Raw genomic sequence first — 17,680 nt, forward strand, 5'->3', positions numbered from 1 at the left:
GCCTTGTGGATGACTTCAATCAGGATGAAGGACACTTGCAACAATAACTGAACAAGAAAATAATTTGAGGAAAATAGTAAAACTTGACCAACGATTATAAGAATTTCAAAATTAGTTGAAAGCTACAACGAAGACTACTGTGAAGTACAATCCTTGTAGGAATTATTGCCCTGTGTGCACTATGATTAGTTTGATTATGTTCAAGTGATTCTTAGCGTTATATAGGAGGCTGTGCTACATTCGTATATTACTCACTTTGATTGTGCAAACTTCTCCAGTAGGATTTGTCAGGATAGCTGGTGTCTTTCTTGAAGCATCTGCTGCTCAGGTTTTGCAGCCTCTCTGTGACACTCTCCCATGGATCAAATAAACCTATTCCATACGTTCTGCCCTCCTTTGTAGACGTTCAATATCCTTTGTCAGTCTTATCACATAGCTGAGCAGTATTCCAGGATAGATCTTACGAGTGCTTAGAAAGCATTTTCGCGTTATGCTACCAGTGAACTGAAGCCTTATGAACAAGCCTTACCTACGAATGAATCTATGTGTATCATGCCACTTCATATCCCTACAAGATGCTGCACGCGGATGTTTCTGTGAGTTGACTAATTCTAATAGTGACTTAGTTAAACTGTAGTTGTAAGGCGATTCGGTTTTCCCTGTTCTGAAATGCAGAACTTCACACTTACCGTTTTAAGCAAGTTGCCAGTCTCTGGACAACTTTGAAACCTTACCAAGGTCTGGCTGAGAATCGGCAAAGCTTTATTTCATGCAGCGCTTCAGTGCCTTACAAACATTGGTATACGCTCAATAGTAAGTAAATGCCTGATGGCCTGAAGTTATCAAACAATTGTAATGTAAAAGAAATGAAGCGTCGCATAGCAGCGACAGAATCTATTATTCTTTATCTTTGCCGGTCCTGCGCGTCGGCTGTTAATGTCTATGTACACGTATCGATTAATGATGTAAAAAGAATTCTGTTGTTTCAAGACAAATGAGGTCTTGAGCGCTTCATCTCTTACTGTTTCTATTCCCTTAAAGGCGGACGCGGACTTGCTGCGTTCCGCAATCTGTGTTTTATAATTTGTGGAAAATATTCTGTAAATGTGCTAATTGTCTTCTGAATCAGAGAACATATATGTGTATGTAAATAATTACGATCAGGCACCATCAAGAGGAGATTAATCAAGTATTGCATGTTAGGCGGAATGCTTTTGTTAGTGCGCACCAGCTATTGTAACTGTACTATAAAAAGGTACGTAGCATTAAAAAACGTGTATTATATATGAAGTGTACTTATTTAGACAAATTATCCGTAAGCATCTCCATCTCCTCATTACTTGAATGTTAATCATTTTGTATCAGTTTATCTCCAGAACTTACGATAACGCAGATGGGCCGAACGCAGCATTGAGGCAGGAGGAACATTATTGGTTTTCTATCATTTCTGAATCAATCCTTTTTAATTGTGTAGTGCTGTTTTTCTTTTAAAATCAGTAAATCTTTTGGTCCCGTAGTGTCAATCCGGGTATGACTGCATCGCGGTCATGAAAACGCGCGGAAACGATAATGTTGCTCCCTACCAATCTCAAATAAATTAATCTGCTGCTCTATGTCCAAAGAATGTCAGGTATTTAAAAAATATTTATCAGGTTAAATAATCATTACAGTGACTTGTTACTGTAAGACAATACAGTCAATCTCTGATTCTGTTGCCAAGTTACACACAAAATTTCATTAAATCTTCAACACTAAATTTTTTATAACACCACAAACTGAGTCACTTGCAAGTGTTTGTGGTCAGTGTTAATGTTGTCTGGCAAGTCATTAATGTACAACATGAACACCAAAGTCCCCAACACATTTTTCTAGAACATGGCTGAAGTTACTTCTACAACTGTTGATCGCTCTCCATGAATGATAACATACTGCACACTGTCCACCAAGAAATCCTCAGTCCTGTCACAAATATCGCTTTGGTGTGCCATGTGACAGTACTCTTCTTCTGAAGTTCAAGGTTCAGGCACTTGTGCCTGTTCCGTCTTCAATTTTCACTGCCGCCTCTGCACTAATTATCTCCAAGTGATGTTTGCATAACGTTTTATTTACTTGAGTCTTTTCGTTAATATTATATACATCTAGTTCATTTATAATACCTTCATCTCTTATTTCATGTCTTATATGATCTTCTCTGGTAACACCTCTTGTTTTGCTAACATATGTCATTTCTGCTTAGTTTACTTTTATCGCGTTTTTACTGAGTCATGACTCCCTTCCATATAGCAGTACACGTGTAGCCTTGTTTTATAAAATTCCGTCCGTATTTTGTTCTAGAATGTTTCGTTTATCATTCCACACATTCATTGATATTTGTTAATATTATTTTCACGTCCTTGTCCATGTGCTAGCTTATGTCGCATCCTAAGCAGTTAAATAGAGTAGCACCTCAACCCCTTGGTGAGGAGGTTCCTGTGTCTCAGTGATCCACTGATGTAGCGGCGCTCCTGGATGGGTCTTCCATTCCAGACCGATTTGCTGGTGAGAGACCAGAGAGAGAGAGAGGGAGTAATCCGCCTAGGGGGCCACCTTATGCAAGCATGTGGCTGGAAACTGTACACGTCCTTAGTGATGTCTCATATTGCTTCCACTTACTTGTATCAGCTTCTGTTTTCTTTCCTATCTCCCTTCTTGGCCATCTCTCGCTTTTTCGACCCCGACGATATTAGGCTGCGTGTCTCTCGGGTGTCTTCCATTTTCACTCTCTATTAAAGAAGATCTGAACGGGTCAGACGGCGGAAGAGGATGTTACACATCATTCCAACGGTAGAAGAGGCGGGGCGGAAGAAATCGCTTCACGGCAAGCAGAGCTCGAAGCCTGGGAGTGGTGGTCTGCTAGGAATGATAATTCGAAATATTACTCAGTGACTTGGAAGCTGTAAGGTGGTCGTCGCACGGCAAGCTTAACCTGGACGGCGCTCGTGATGTTGAAAGGTGGCTACACTGAGTCACAGCGCCAGAGATTGCGCCAGAGAGTATTATTGAGCCGCCTCCACTGGCAATGTTTGTTGAGAAGTGGTAGTGGAGAGTGCTTATTCAGAAGTAGCAGTAGGCAGTGCTTGTTGAGATGTAGCAGTGGTGAGTCGTTGTTGAGAAGTTTCCATGGAGAGTGCTTGTTCAGATGTTGTCATATTGTTTTGATGGGCTAGACACCAGATATTGTTGGATTGGGGATGCTGTAATGATCAGAGTGTGCTTTTCGTCAATATATATGATGGTAAAAAATTCCTTTTTTTTATTATTTCAATGTCTTAAACAATAATGCCTCTTGGTCACAGGTTCAGTCAACAAAGCATCTGGTTCGTGTTCTTGTATTAGACTGTATTTCTGGTTTCTACGTGCAATTATAGTATTACTGGTTTTATTTAATTAATTCAGTGTAAATGGTATTTAAAATACCTTGTCTTATTGAGGAAGAACCGTGCCAGATGTGTACGTTGAATCACACTTCCACACACAGAACAGTTACATTTGTGTTTTGTTGTTTCGTACGTTTTATAGTTGCTGGGGACTTAATTAATTAATTGTGTTAACGGAAGTTTTCTTTCATTCTTTGTTGTTATTCTATGCAGTCAGATTGCGTACTAATACCAGACAGGGCCAACCGTTTACGAGACTGCGTAATCGGACAGTCAGCTACTAAGATCAAAATTATTTGCATAATATATAATTAAGCCCTCATGCAATGTGGCCGGGGAATTTTATACGCATTGGCTCTCTTCACAATTCACAGGTTTGGAAGAAAAAGGATGGATCACAAAGACAACCTAGGCTCTGTGACTGTACACTCTAAGATGAAAATAGACAAAGGTACAACAGAAATAAAATGGCCGAATGGGACAGAAATCGGTAGATGGTGATGTACATGTGCAGGCAAAAAAATGATCAAAGTTTTAGCAAAATTGGATGATTTATACAAGAGAAACAGCTTCAAGTGCAACTCTTGCTCTTATGCAAGTAGTTATTTGGCTTGGCATTCATTGAGAGAGTTGATCATTATCCTCCTGAGAGATATCGTAACGAATTCTGTCCAACTGTCGCGTTAGATCGTCAAAATCCCGAGCTGGTTGGAGGGCGCTGCCCATAATGCTCCAAATGTTCTCAATTGGAGAGACATCTGGTGACCTTGTTTGCCAGCGCAGGGGTTGGGGCAAGCACGAAGACATGCGTTGTATGTGGGTCGGAATTATTTTGCTGAAAGGTAAGTGCAGAATGGCTTGCAATGAAGGGAAAAAACGGAGAGCAGAAATTCATAGTCGTATCGCTGTGCTGACAGGATGACGACGAAAGGAGCCTGCTCTGAAAAGAAATGTCACCCCAGACCATCACCCCTGGTTGTTGAGCCGTAAGGCTGACGAGAGTCAGATTGGTATCCCAGCACTGTCTGGCGCACCTCCATTCGTTGGTCATCGGGGCTCAGTTCGAAGCGGGACTCATCACTGAAAATATTATACTCCAGTATACGAGATTCCAGGCCTCATGTGCCGATACCACTGCAGACGGGCTTGCTGGTGTACAAAGGTCAATGACAGTCTGCACAAAGGGCCCTGTGACGTCAGTCCCCCTTTTGTGAGCCGCCTGCTATTGGTACTTGTGGACGCTGAAGCACCAGCAGCACGTCGGATCGATTACAGTGATGAACCCGGTGCTCCGAGTGCCTCTCTGGCGACTGCTCGCTTCCCTCTTGACGCTGTGTTCTGCCATCCTTCACTCGCTCCTGCCAACGTCGTCGAATAGTGGTGACCCTCCTATACAGATGTCAAGCGGTTCGTCGATTACTCCAGCTGGGTTCTTTGATGCCAACTATACATCCTCTCTGAAATGCTGACATCTGCGTATACTGTTCATGTACCTGTCTGTGGGTGTATAAGTAGACTGCCTCCAAGTAGTACACCCCGGGCAATGCCGAAAGGTAGCTAAAAGTCTACTACTATCGTGGCGCTGCACTATGAGTGTGAACTCATCTCGCGGCCTAAGAGTGCAAATGGAAGCAAACAATAAAATGAATGGGTCTTCTCAAAACCCAATGACAAGAGACCTCGGCCCATCAGTCCGAGTACTGCAAATTAACACAGAAGGTATAAGTAAGACCAAATGTGATATCCTCTCAAGACTAGCTCGGGATAACAATATACATGTCATACTGGTCCAAGAAACACATGTAAACCAAGAGGAAGATCTCATGAAAAGAGGTCTCATAAGTGGATTCACCGTTGCTGGAGCTATTCACCATGAAAACTATAGATCTGCTACATACGTGCGTATGTGACATTGATAACTGGGCTCCAATAAAAATAAGTTCTTCGGATAACATATTTTTAATAGAAACACTAGTAACTAACCTCACAATAGTCAATGTATATAAGCCTCCTAACATCCAATGATCAAAAGAAGCACTCCCTGAAACAAAATACCCTACCCTCTTAATGGGCGATTTCAATAGCCACCACAGTTTATGGGGCTATAGTGAAAACGATGATAATGGTCAAACCCTACTTGAGTGGGCAGATAATGAAGACCTGCAACTAATATATGATGCTAAAGAGAGACACACCTTCTGGTCAGCTAGATGGCAACGCGGTTTCAACCCAACTTTGTTAGTACAGACCACAAGGGTAAAGGTTACCCATCAAGCAGGAAAGTATTAACTAACTTCCCGCACAGCCAGCATAGACCTGTCATTGTCCAAATTGGAATACAAGTCCCTCTTATAAAATCTGCTCCAAAACCAAGATGGGATTTTGAAAAGGCTGATTGGGAGTCATACGCAAAACGTGCCGATGCCACTGTACAGTGGATAAAACGTACCATTAACAACTATGAAGGATTTAGTAAAGCTCTTATCGCATCAGCTAAGAAAACTATACCACGCGGTTTCAGGAAAGAATATACACCTGCCTGGAATGAAACAACTGAACGCCTCTATAACGAGTTCAAAGAATCGGAAGACAGGGAAGTGGCAGAGGAACTTATCGAGTCACTTGACAGCGCCCGAAGAGAAAAGTGGAAAAAAACAGTGGAAGATATAGACTTTAGAAAGTCCAGTTTAAAAGCGTGGGTCCTACTCAGGAAGCTAGGATCTGGTGCATACAATCCCTGTGAAAGAGCAAAAATCAGTCCCAATGCAATTGCAGGCCGTATGGCCAATATGTCCAGGGCACCTCTTGACAAAGCAACCGCCAGAAACATAAAGAAACTAATTAAAACAGGGTGGAGACAATCTACTGAAAGATCACATCCTGCAGCACCTTTCACAGTGGAAGAACTGAAAAGGGCTATCTGGAACATCAAACTAGGAAGGCAGCTGGACCAGATGAGTTATACCCAGAATTTATTAAGTAGAGTGGTAAAAATGTTATCAACTGGCTCGTGAACTTCTATAATAACATCCTTGAAGAGGGCCGAGTGCCTAAGATATTCAAAAGATCTAAAGTATTGCCAATATTAAAACCTGGGAAAACACCAGACAAGCCTGAACATTTTAGACCAATCTCTCTCCTGAGCACCTGCTTCAAACTCTTGGAGAGACTCTTGTATAATCGTATTGGGACGACTTTGAATGATAGAGACCCCATCGAGCAGGCTGGTTTTCGACCACAACGTAACTGTTGCGACCAAGTACTGCCTTTAACAACACATATCGAGAACGGTTATGAACGGAAACTTAAAACAGCTGTTGCATTTGTAGATTTAACCGCTGCATACAATACTGTGTGGAGGCTTGGTCTTCTTAACAAGATACTTGAGATTATCCCTTGCCAGACCTTGTACAAATTACTAAGTGATATGCTCAGCAATAGAACCCTTGAAGTTCATCTAGAAGGAAAGAAGAGTCGAACCATTTGTTCAAACAACGGCTTACCACAAGGTTCTGTATTGGCACCATTACTTTGCACGGCGGTTCTGTTACGCAGATGACATGGCCCTGGCTGTGCAACATGAAAGTTTTGAACAGTGTGAAAACTCCCTTAACCAAGACCTCGGAGTAATGGGTAAATATTTCAGATCTTGGAGACTAATTCTTAACCCAATATAGTCAGAAGTTACAGTGTTTCATGTTAACAACCAACAGGCAACCCGATCCCTTGACGTTACCTTTGCTGGTAGAAAGTTAAAGCATAACCCAAACCCAAAATATCTTGGTATTAAATTCGACAGATCGCTTACATTCAAACCACACTTAATACATACTGCTGCTAAGATACGTTCAAGAAATAATATTATTCAAAAGCTCGCCAATACTAGATGGGGAGCTGATGTACATACTGTGCAGCCTCCCCTGCAGCCGTCGAGTGGATGGAAAACCTAGACATAGAACTTTAAAGAGACTCTATAGATTCCATTTATGTGATTGCTGAATGACCTTACAGCAACAATTTCTATATGATAATTTTATCTTACCTATGACAAGATACCTTATTGTAACAACCTGTGTATGCCTACTTTATCGTTAATTGAATGTCCATAAGACGAGACATTGTTTATGTGTTATAATGTATGTTGATTTATCTTTATCTGTCTGTATGTATTTAAACATGAAACCATTTGTACTTGAAAACCACATACACTAAATAAATAACCTGTCTGCGAGGCATAGTTACTGTCGAACTGAGTACACGGAATAAAATTCGCAAAGACTTTACGCCCTTGGTATCGACATGTTCCTAGTCAGCTGTGCGGTGAAATTGCGCTGCAGCGTTTAGCGGAACATCCTCCTCTAGCATTACTTTTACTCAACAATAGTTATCGATACCAGTATCATTTTTCTAATTTTGGACACGCCAATATTATCTTAGTTGCTTTTCTGAAAACTTTCATATAATCTTATACACAGAGTGTTATATTTCAAGCTAAAAGTTATGAAAAGGAATTGCTTTATAAAATATTTTAGTTTCGATGATAAAATCCGTAAGTACTAGTACCAAATGTAATCCTAAAATTATCTTTTTAGAAACATTTGAAGTCATGTATTATATCCACACTTAAAATTTCTATTATTAATTACCCTATCCTGTAATGTTTACTGTGTTCATTTCTGGATTTATTTATGAAATAATAATCGAAATTAATAATGTAACGAAAACTAGTATAGGATTCATTTGTTAAGAAAAATTGTAGACCCTTTGGAATATTTTTATTTTCGCAGAGTGTGAGAGTCGTAAGCTCGTCTGTGATGTGATACGACGTATTTTTGTGTAGTAAGTGCGAACAATGTAATTTCGGCTTTGTTAATGCGAAAAATCTACTGTATGGTACACTAGAACGTGAGAATATCAATGGAAAATATATTTACGTACAAAAATTCTGCAACAAAAAATGGTTCAAATGGCTCTGAGCACTATGGAACTTAACATCTGAGGTCATCAGTCCCCTAGAACTTAGAACTACTTAAACCTAACTAACCTAAGGACATCACACACATCCATGCCCGAGGCAGGATTCGAACCTGCGACCGTAGCGGTCGCGCGGTTCCAGATTGGCTCTGAGTACTATGGGACTTAACATCTGAGGTCATCAGTCCCCTAGAACTTAGAGCTACTTAAACCTAACTAACCTAAGGACATCACACACATCCATGCCCGAGGAAGGATTCGAACCTGCGACCGTAGCAGTCACGCGGTTCCGGACTGAAGCGCCTAGAACCGCTCGGCCACACTGGCCGGCGATTCTGCAACAACAGTCTTCCAATTTATTTAGTTCCAAGCGACCTTGAGGACCTGATGTTAGATCTTCAGCTTCAAGAATCAGGCCCCTAGACAAGGAGAACTGCAGCCATCTCAGCATGACAAGGTACGTCAGAAAACTTGAAAGTTTATTGTAATCTTCGCTCCTCTCAAACCTCTATAAAAGACCTTGCTTATTAATTATCTGGACTGGGCCTTGTTTAATGTGGACAGCGGTGGGAAAAAGAAGGAGGGGGGGGGAGGGAGGGAAGGAGATTACATGTGCCACAAATTCACCCATCGGCAGGTAAAGTTCACAGTTTTGCGTTTTACTTCGATATCTGTGTGAACATCTATTTTTGAGTAATTTGCGTAACGCCTTCGTCGTGTGTTTCCTATTTTTTTTCCTAGAGTGTATTGCCATGAATAAGGCTTGGTGTGGGAATGCGTCAGATGTTTTCCGGCAGTCAATAAATACTGAAAGTACTTGAAGGGCCTGATCAGTGGCTTTCAGGATGTCACGCGAGAAAAGCAAGACCGGAGTCTCCAAAACTTTCCCCACGTGAAATTCCCTGATGTTTCTCTGGTTTCCAGACACGTCTTACCATTTTTCCCTGCCAAATTTTGAGATCTCAAGGGTAACTTGAGACGTAAGTTGACAATCTGTCGTTGCAGCTACGGTACAAGAAACAAAAGTTCAAACGAGGAAATATTTTTAAAAACTTGCAAGCAGATGGTGTTTCCTGATGTGGTCAAAAATCTTAAGCAGAAACATCAACTTCTTTGGTAATGAACCGTTTTTATATGGAGAAAGCAAGCCAAATGGTATGTCTGTTTCATTAAGACCACTGATGTTATTTTATTTCAATAAAACTAGACACTTTTGGTGACAAAAATAGATTTTTGCTACGAGTCGCAAGACGGATTTAAAATACCTTGACTGATTTCGGAAGAAACCTCAGAAAAATGTAGACCTCTTGAAAGAAGTGTACAAGTCGTGAAAGAATGGTGTAAACCAACACTGCAGATGACTGCGAATAAAATGTCGGTTCAGCAATGTTCGCTACCCACTGTTTCTATCTATTATTTTACAGGTGTAGTATAATTTTTCTTTAGAGAAATAAATGAGCACATAGCGTACAAACCGCCATAATTTTCTTCTTCTTATCGTCCATGCTCTATAGCATATAAACTACTTTTAAAGTGCCAAAATGTACTAGAACGAATAAAATGTCTATGAAACGCCACACTGTACCGCGTACTTGCGGTGAGACAGTCGCAGTTCCTGCACTCCATCACCCATGGCCTCTAGCTTGCTGAGGAGCACCACAGTCCTGGGTCCAAGAATGAACTATGAAAATCCGCTGCATTACGCCACACACAAACAGACACATCCTGGGGGCAGATCAGTGAGACTACATCCGACGAGCAGAGCCTGCAAATTAGTAGGAACTGAATGGTTTCAGATCCATTACAGGCCCGATCCATCACAGACTAGCCGCAGAAACGACCTGCGGTTTTGGCCCGTCATGGAAATCCACTCCTGTGGCCAGCTATTCACGAGCCACGGACAGCATGTTGACGAAATGAGACCACGGTGATCAATCCATGCAACAGATAACTTGTTCAAATACTCTGTGAATCAATAATAATGAAGATAGGTAGCAACTCAACTTAAAGATGATTGCTGAGCCACAGACAGGCACGTAGAGAGAAGACATCACACCGTCGCAACTAAATTTTCAACCGTAGCCTTTGTCAGAAAACGAGAGACCACACACATCCACACAATCACTCAGACACACCTCACGCACACATGACCTCTGTCTCTGGCTGCTGTGTCTACAGTCTCTGATACTCAGTTCCAAACAAACCACTCCTCACGCCGCCCTGCTCTCGTCGGCAACTGCTGGGCTAGTCGCAAGAAGTGGTGGTAGCACTGAATGCAATCTGAGGGGATACGTAGGGAGGGGAAAAGGAGTGGGAATGAGGTAGTAGGGAAGCAGAGCACGTACTCAGCTCACTCAGCCAGTGACGATGCATGACACCTCAGTAAACAAATACTGACCCAAAAACGAGAATTTTCCATTGCTTTTTTTCAAATTTCCCTGAAATATCCCGGATTTTCCTGACGTTTTGAAATTCCCTGAATATTCCCTGATTTTCAGAACCTGTGGCAACCCAAATGAGTAACATTTTGGGAATAAATGCTGGTTGGTCTGGAGGGGTTTATTCTGTTTGAGATGACTCATTACATTGTAAGATCCTATAACAGACTGATGTCACAGCTCTCGGACAGTCATATCGGGGATCGCTCCTGCTACCCTTCTCGTAGACGGGAGTGATCTGTTTCTCTCAGTTGCAGGATACCGGCACATGTTCACACAGCACTGCTCTGTATCACCTGAGTGGCTGCAGCAGGGCGCACTTACCAGAGTCCAGCGAGACCTCGCTGAGCAGCATCCACTGGTCGGCGAAGCGCAGGTGCAGCCGCAGGAAGCGCGCCACGCGCTGCTGCAGCGAGATGCTGACGTTGACGGCCGGCTCGCCGGGCGGGGGGGCGACGCGCCGCGTCAGTGCCGCCTGGTAGTGCCGCCCGTCCAGGCTCAGGTACACCGACACCTCGGAGAACACCTGCACACAGCCACACAGCTGGCTCACACCTTGGAGAACACCTGCACAGGCACACAGTGGGCTCACACCTTGGAGAACACCTGCAAGGGCACACAGCTGGCTCACACCTTGGAGAACACCTGCAAGGGCACACAGTGGGCTCCCACCTTGGAGAACACCTGCACAGGCACACAGTGGGCTCACACTTTGGAGAACACCTGCAAGGGTACACAGTGGGCTCACACCTTGGAGAACACCTGCACAGTCACACAGCTGGCTCACACCTTGGAGAACACCTGCAAGGGCACACAGTGGGCTCACACCTTGGAGAACACCTGCACAGGCACACAGTGGGCTCACACCTTGGAGAACACCTGCACAACCACACAGTGGCCTCAGGCTTTGGAGAACACCTGCACAGTCACACAGCCAGCTCACACCTTGGAGAACACCTGCACAGTCACACAGCTGGCTCCCACCTTGGAGAACACCTGCACAAGCACACAGTGGGCTCACACCTTGGAGAACACATGCATAGGCACACATTCGGCTCACACCTCGGAGAACACCTGTACAGGCATACAGCCAGCTCACTGCAGTGGCGCCTCGTTTCGCACACAGAGAAATGGTCATCTCTTGTTACGATGTGCTAAACAAAGCAACTTTTTCTACTGACTGTCTCATTCCAAAATAGGCCACAAGCAGACTATGTATAGGGAAATGATATTTATGGAATATTTCGCTAGTACTTGTAGCAACATAGACATATTAAACACTGAGACACACGTTGTTGGAGTTTGACAATAATATCTGCTCCGCATTTCTTTGTGAGCTGGCTTTCGGCTTTCTAGACCACCATCAGAGAACTTAAGACTAAACAACGTAATCACACCACACAAGCAAGAGTTCCTAGTTATTCAAATACTGCTTTTTCCAAAGATATATTGAAAGGAGTCTACTGGGGTACACTTGTATGTGGCACCCGAATATGTTAATAATACTAAGGTAACCTAAAATGAAATTATTGTATTATGAACGATATATGTCTCTGATAGGATTTAAGAAGCTGACCGCTGACTGTGCAGGACAGCAGACCTGAAGATACTGCTTCTAGTCTATTTGTAGTGTTGCAGTAAGATAGCGCTTGGCGCACATTAGTGTGTAGCTGTCTGTGAGCGAAAGAGGATGGAGTAGGCAGTTTTTGTAGTGTGCTCTGTGAAGCCACCAAGTGTTAGATTTTAATGTAGGAAGTACGAGTATATGCATTGTTTGAGATATGAATCTGGAAGCAGAAGTCTTCACGCAAGCAAGGTAAAGACGTTAAATATTTATGACCCTCGTTTTGCCAGCACATTAGTGTAGATGAGTTGTTGATAATTTGTAATTCTTGAGTAAACTCACAATGTACGGAAACTGATTTGATGTAAACGCTAGTTAGATATTTCCCATTTGTAATGTGTCTAAGATTTGCTAACACAGGTATTTGTAGAATGAGATTTTCACTCTGCAGAGGAGTGTGCGCTGATACGAAACTTCGTGGCAGATTAAAACTGTGTGCCAGACCGAGACTCGAACTCGGGACTTTTGCCTTTCGCGGGTAAGTGTTCTACCAACTGTGCTCAGTTGGTAGAGCACTTGCCCGCGAAAGGCAAAGGTCCCGAGTTCGAGTCTCTGTCCGGCACACAGTTTTAATCTGCCAGGAAGTTTCAGGTATTTGTAATTTGATGACTTGTATTTATGATTTTTTAGGCCGGCAGGTGCGGCCGAGAGGTTCTAGGCGCGTCAGTCTGGAACCGCGGGACCGCTACGGTCGCAGGTTCTAATCCTGCCTCGGGCATGGATGTGTTTGATGTCCTTAGGTTAGTTAGGTTTACGTAGTTCTAAGTTCTAGGGGACTGATGACCTGAGATGTTAAGTCCCATAGTGCTCAGAGCCATTTGAGCCATTGCTTTTTTACTGGGTCAGATTATTCTTGCTGTACAAATCTCATTGTTTGTGAATCAGTTAGTAAAAAGGGTGCAATTTTTCTGAGTAATGTAATTTCAATTGTCAGACATTTTGAAAAGCCAAACTTAACTTGAAATACAGTTTCAGTAAAAAGTCAGACTTAATAATTCACCAAAATCAGTACCAGCTCCCCGTCCAGGTCACACGGTTTTCAAAGACGTTGGATTTTTCTTAAATGTTTTCATTTATCATCCAAAAGAATTTCATGTACATTTCAAAGTATTATGCCCAGAATTGCACACCGCTGAACCTGTAGCTAGTATATTTTTTATTTTTATTTTTTTTTTTCATGAGAGACCTGAATGCATCGCGTTCCACTGTTGCTGCTTTAGAGATAGGGCAATTTAATTTACTCGTTATGTGCACAGGGACCAAAGTTATCAGTTTTGAACAGAGCCAGAGGATTCTACGCCTAAGGAGCTGAATGTATTTTTCAGTGACTGTATTTCTTTATTAGTTTTGGGAGTTGCATTGCCCAATCAATTCGTATAAAGTGTTTGCTAACTATAACACTGAGTAAGTACACCTTTTGCAGTTACAATACGCTACACGATAACTCGAGTTTTGTATGCATCCTCAGTTCAGGCATTCATTCAACATAGTCAAGAGGTTATTATTTAAAGAACGTTACAATATGGTAATTTGAAGGTTATTCAACCCAAAACCGAATGATTGTCTGAGCTAACCATATCGTACTTCAGTTGGTCTACTCTTTTGGCCTATACAGGGAGTGGGAACAAATAGTGAAACACGAAAAACACAACACATCACCACGCCTAATGCGATGTAGGAAAACCGGTGGCATTCGAAACAGCTTCCAGTAGTCTCTAAATGGATAAATACAGGTCTTGCGAGGTTTTCAAGTAAACCTCAGACCACTATTGATGCAAAACATTGGCAAGTTCAGGTAGCGATGATGCGGGCATCGATCACCCATCCTCCTCTCCAAACTACACCATAAATGCTCAATAATGTTGAGAGCTGCTGACTGCAGTCTCCAGGGAAGAACCAACTAGTCACCCTGGGTGATGCGAGCTGTGTGAACAGGGCCCCGACATATGGGAAAGCAGCATCAGCACTGGAGAACAAACACGGCACCATGGGATGAGCCTGAACAGCCAAAATCGTCGCATAGTCCTTGACAGTAATGCGAACTTGCAGGGCACCTTTGGGGCTCATGGTACTCCACGACATGGCTGCCGAAATCATCGCCCAACCACCGCCACGTTTCGCCCTTCGGACGTAAACTTGGCCAGAAGTCTGAAACAGCGTGAAGTTAAGTCTCATCCGACCAACTAAAATTCTTCCATTACCCCAAACTGCAGGTTTAATATCGTGGTCACCACTTTTTTCTGTTCTGGTCATTTGCATCTCTGGCTGAAAAAAACTGGAAATTTGTGGTAAGGTCTTATGGGACCATACGGCTGAGGTCATCGTTTCCTGAGCTAACACACTACTTAATGTAGCTAAAACTAACTTACGCTAAGTACAACACGCACACCCATGGCCAAGGGGTGACTCGAACCTCCGACGAGGGCAGCCGCGCGAACCGTGACAAGGCGCCCTAGTCTACGCGGCTACCCCGTGCGGCTGACTTGTAGTTTTGCATTTCCGACTTGCAGTTCTGCATTTCGAGCTCGCCCTGCAATTACCATGTTACAGATCTCCATTTGTGACGTTTTGGCGCTGAGAGGCTCCGCGAATGCGACATTCACTTTCGCAGCAACTTTTGCAACTGTCCTCTTATTTTTCGTCACAATCCTCTCCAAAAACCGTCTCTCGAGATCACTCAACACACACTTTTTCGGCTTACCCTGTACGCGGTACAAATTTTCGATACAGTGCCTCTTGAAACATTCAAGCTTCAGCTGCCTTTGTTACGGAAGCATCAACCAAACGACAACAAACAATTTGCCGACATTGCAATTCTCTTCGCTGCGACCTGATTCACTCACAACCACTCAGAACACCGTTCTGACCACGACTGACATTTGCGAAGTACTGAGGACACTGCAGAGCCGCCATGTGTGGTCAAATGGGACAGAACGACCTGCAGGCTTTGCTAGCATCTGCACTTACGTTGAAGCATGCATTTCTGCCGGAGTTTCCGTATTTTTGTCCGAACGCTGTATATTCATATATTTTTAATATTTGCATACAATGTAAAACGTTTATTTGCACATACCGTATTTGTGTGCATTTCAGTATCTTATGCCAGTTTTATCATTCTGTGTATAGCTTACACTCTAACTAAGAACTGTATAACGTGTCTTGTACAATGTGTCTAGTTAGTGAACCACTGTGTTTAGCGATCTGTAGTGACATCTTTAGCGCCTAAAACATTCACTACGTCATTAGACTTCTTTATTTCTACCCATGTCAGTTCATGCAGTACGTCATTACATTTCTTTATTTGTACCCATGTCAGTTTTAAGTACTGCAAATTGTGCTTTTGCTATGCTCGTAGATGCATAATCTTAAAACTGGAAATAGTAGTATTTTTGCAGTTGAAAACTGAAGCTGATGTGATGTGAACTGTCCGTTAAGTCTTAAATTCTCTGACGTTGAACTAGGAAGACGAAAGTCGGTTATGAACAAAATACAAAATAAACATTCTTATGGAACTTTAATATTGTGTGTTTCAGTGTTTAAAATGATGAAAACCCAGGTATACCGTCACAATGTATCGTCCAAGACACTTAAACGTGAGACAGGAAAATAATTACAAGTAGATGTATCGAACTGTCTAAAATATAATGAGCACGATAGTTGTGACCTACATCAACTGGTGGGCATTAAAAAATTATAATCAATGTCTCAGAAGAAACTTAGAATCAATGGCTCAGCGGCATTATACAAATGGCAGCATGGCAGAAAAGTGTCGATGCCAACACCTGACAAGGAAAGCTCAGACAGAAGAGGTCACTCACATTGGTCATCTTTTCCACGACTGCAGTACACATGTAGGTACAACGAATGTTGCGCCAGTACAATGCGCTTCTGAACCGTTCTCGAGAAATCGGCGTTCGAAGTTTTACAGGTTTGTTGACTGTCATACCACTCTGACAGCGCAACCGAGGTCTGTCAATAGTGCGTTCGACACTCGAATTTTTTTCTTTTCTTTTTTTATTTAAGTTTCTATCACACTTGCATCGCTACAGAATCATGTTTCTTCCGAAAGAAACAATAATAACGATAGTAACAATAATGATAGTCATAGTGGTACACTCGTGGCGAGGTACATCCGACGTTTCACGGGCGATCGAAAATTTCCCGTTCGAAGTCGTTGCTGCAGCCTATTTACAACAAAATGAGACTCTCATGCGGGTGTATAAGCACCGACATACGGGCAAGACTTTAGTCCGGCATTCGAACGGAAACGTTTCGATCGCCATTACACAATAAGGGCTCATTATGACACTGAACAGTTGTTTATCGATACTTTGACATGCGTATCGTGGTGGACACATACCAGACGATACCTTCGGTGAATAATGTGAAATTTTTCTACAACACGCACATACAAATATCAATAAAAGTTCTTTAAATTTATCGTGATCCTTTTTCATATCTCCATTATGTATCAGCACAGTGGTTAGTATTATCAGTAGTGTTCATTCCCGATTAAACATCATTCGTCGGAGCGATACAAGTGTTTGGGGAAAGTTTAGGTAAAACAAAATGCTGAGCCCGGAATCCGCAGACTTGTGGTCTGCCGCCATTGCTGGCACCGGTGACGCCGCTGCCCGATTGATGGAGTTGCCGTACGGAACTCAACAGGTTCGTAAATGTTTGAACGTCTCGAAAAAGGTTGGGATTCGCATCGTACTAAAGCGGTATCTCTTGCTGCAAAGTGTATACAGCAACCGCACAGTGTGAGGGAAGTCGGTGAACTGGTGGCCGTTTGCTACCCACCTGGATACAAGTCTCTCCAGTTCCTCGAGAGCCATGCACTCCACCTCGCCTTCCGTATCTGCCTCCTATCCCCCAGATTCCTTTCCCCCATCTGCTCCTTTCCCACGTCCTCTACACCTCCCACAGACTTGATCTCCCCCCCCCCACCCCATCCCCTGGTTGCTCCTCTCCAACCCCTGCCCACTGCCGTGCCTCCACCGTTGTGTCCCCCCTACCCTTCACCCTTCACCCTTCACCTCCTTTCCCAAGGTGGCTTCTGTCAGCTCCCCCTCCTGGATGATCCCCTCTCTCCTTCCATTTATCCCTCCTACCAACTATGATCCTCACCTCCCCCTCCCTCCCTCTGTCCTTTTCCCAGGATCCCTCTCCCCCCCCACCTTCCATCCTGTACTTTCCCCTCTTACCCTCTCTTTGACTCCTTTCTC

At 43.1% G+C, this 17,680-nt stretch overlaps 1 protein-coding gene across 1 annotated transcript in view; it reads right to left on the reverse strand.

Annotated features, from left to right (window-relative positions):
- Positions 1-17,680, reverse strand: part of LOC124795537 — a 318,628-nt gene that overhangs the window by 111,137 nt on the left and 189,811 nt on the right. The window contains exon 8 of the mRNA XM_047259608.1: positions 11,153-11,824. Coding sequence (XP_047115564.1) covers positions 11,153-11,824 — 672 coding nt within the window. The remainder of the gene's footprint in view (positions 1-11,152; positions 11,825-17,680) is intronic.

Source organism: Schistocerca piceifrons, chromosome 4 (genome assembly GCF_021461385.2).
Source record: "Schistocerca piceifrons isolate TAMUIC-IGC-003096 chromosome 4, iqSchPice1.1, whole genome shotgun sequence".
NCBI classification, from domain to species: Eukaryota; Metazoa; Arthropoda; class Insecta; order Orthoptera; family Acrididae; genus Schistocerca; species Schistocerca piceifrons.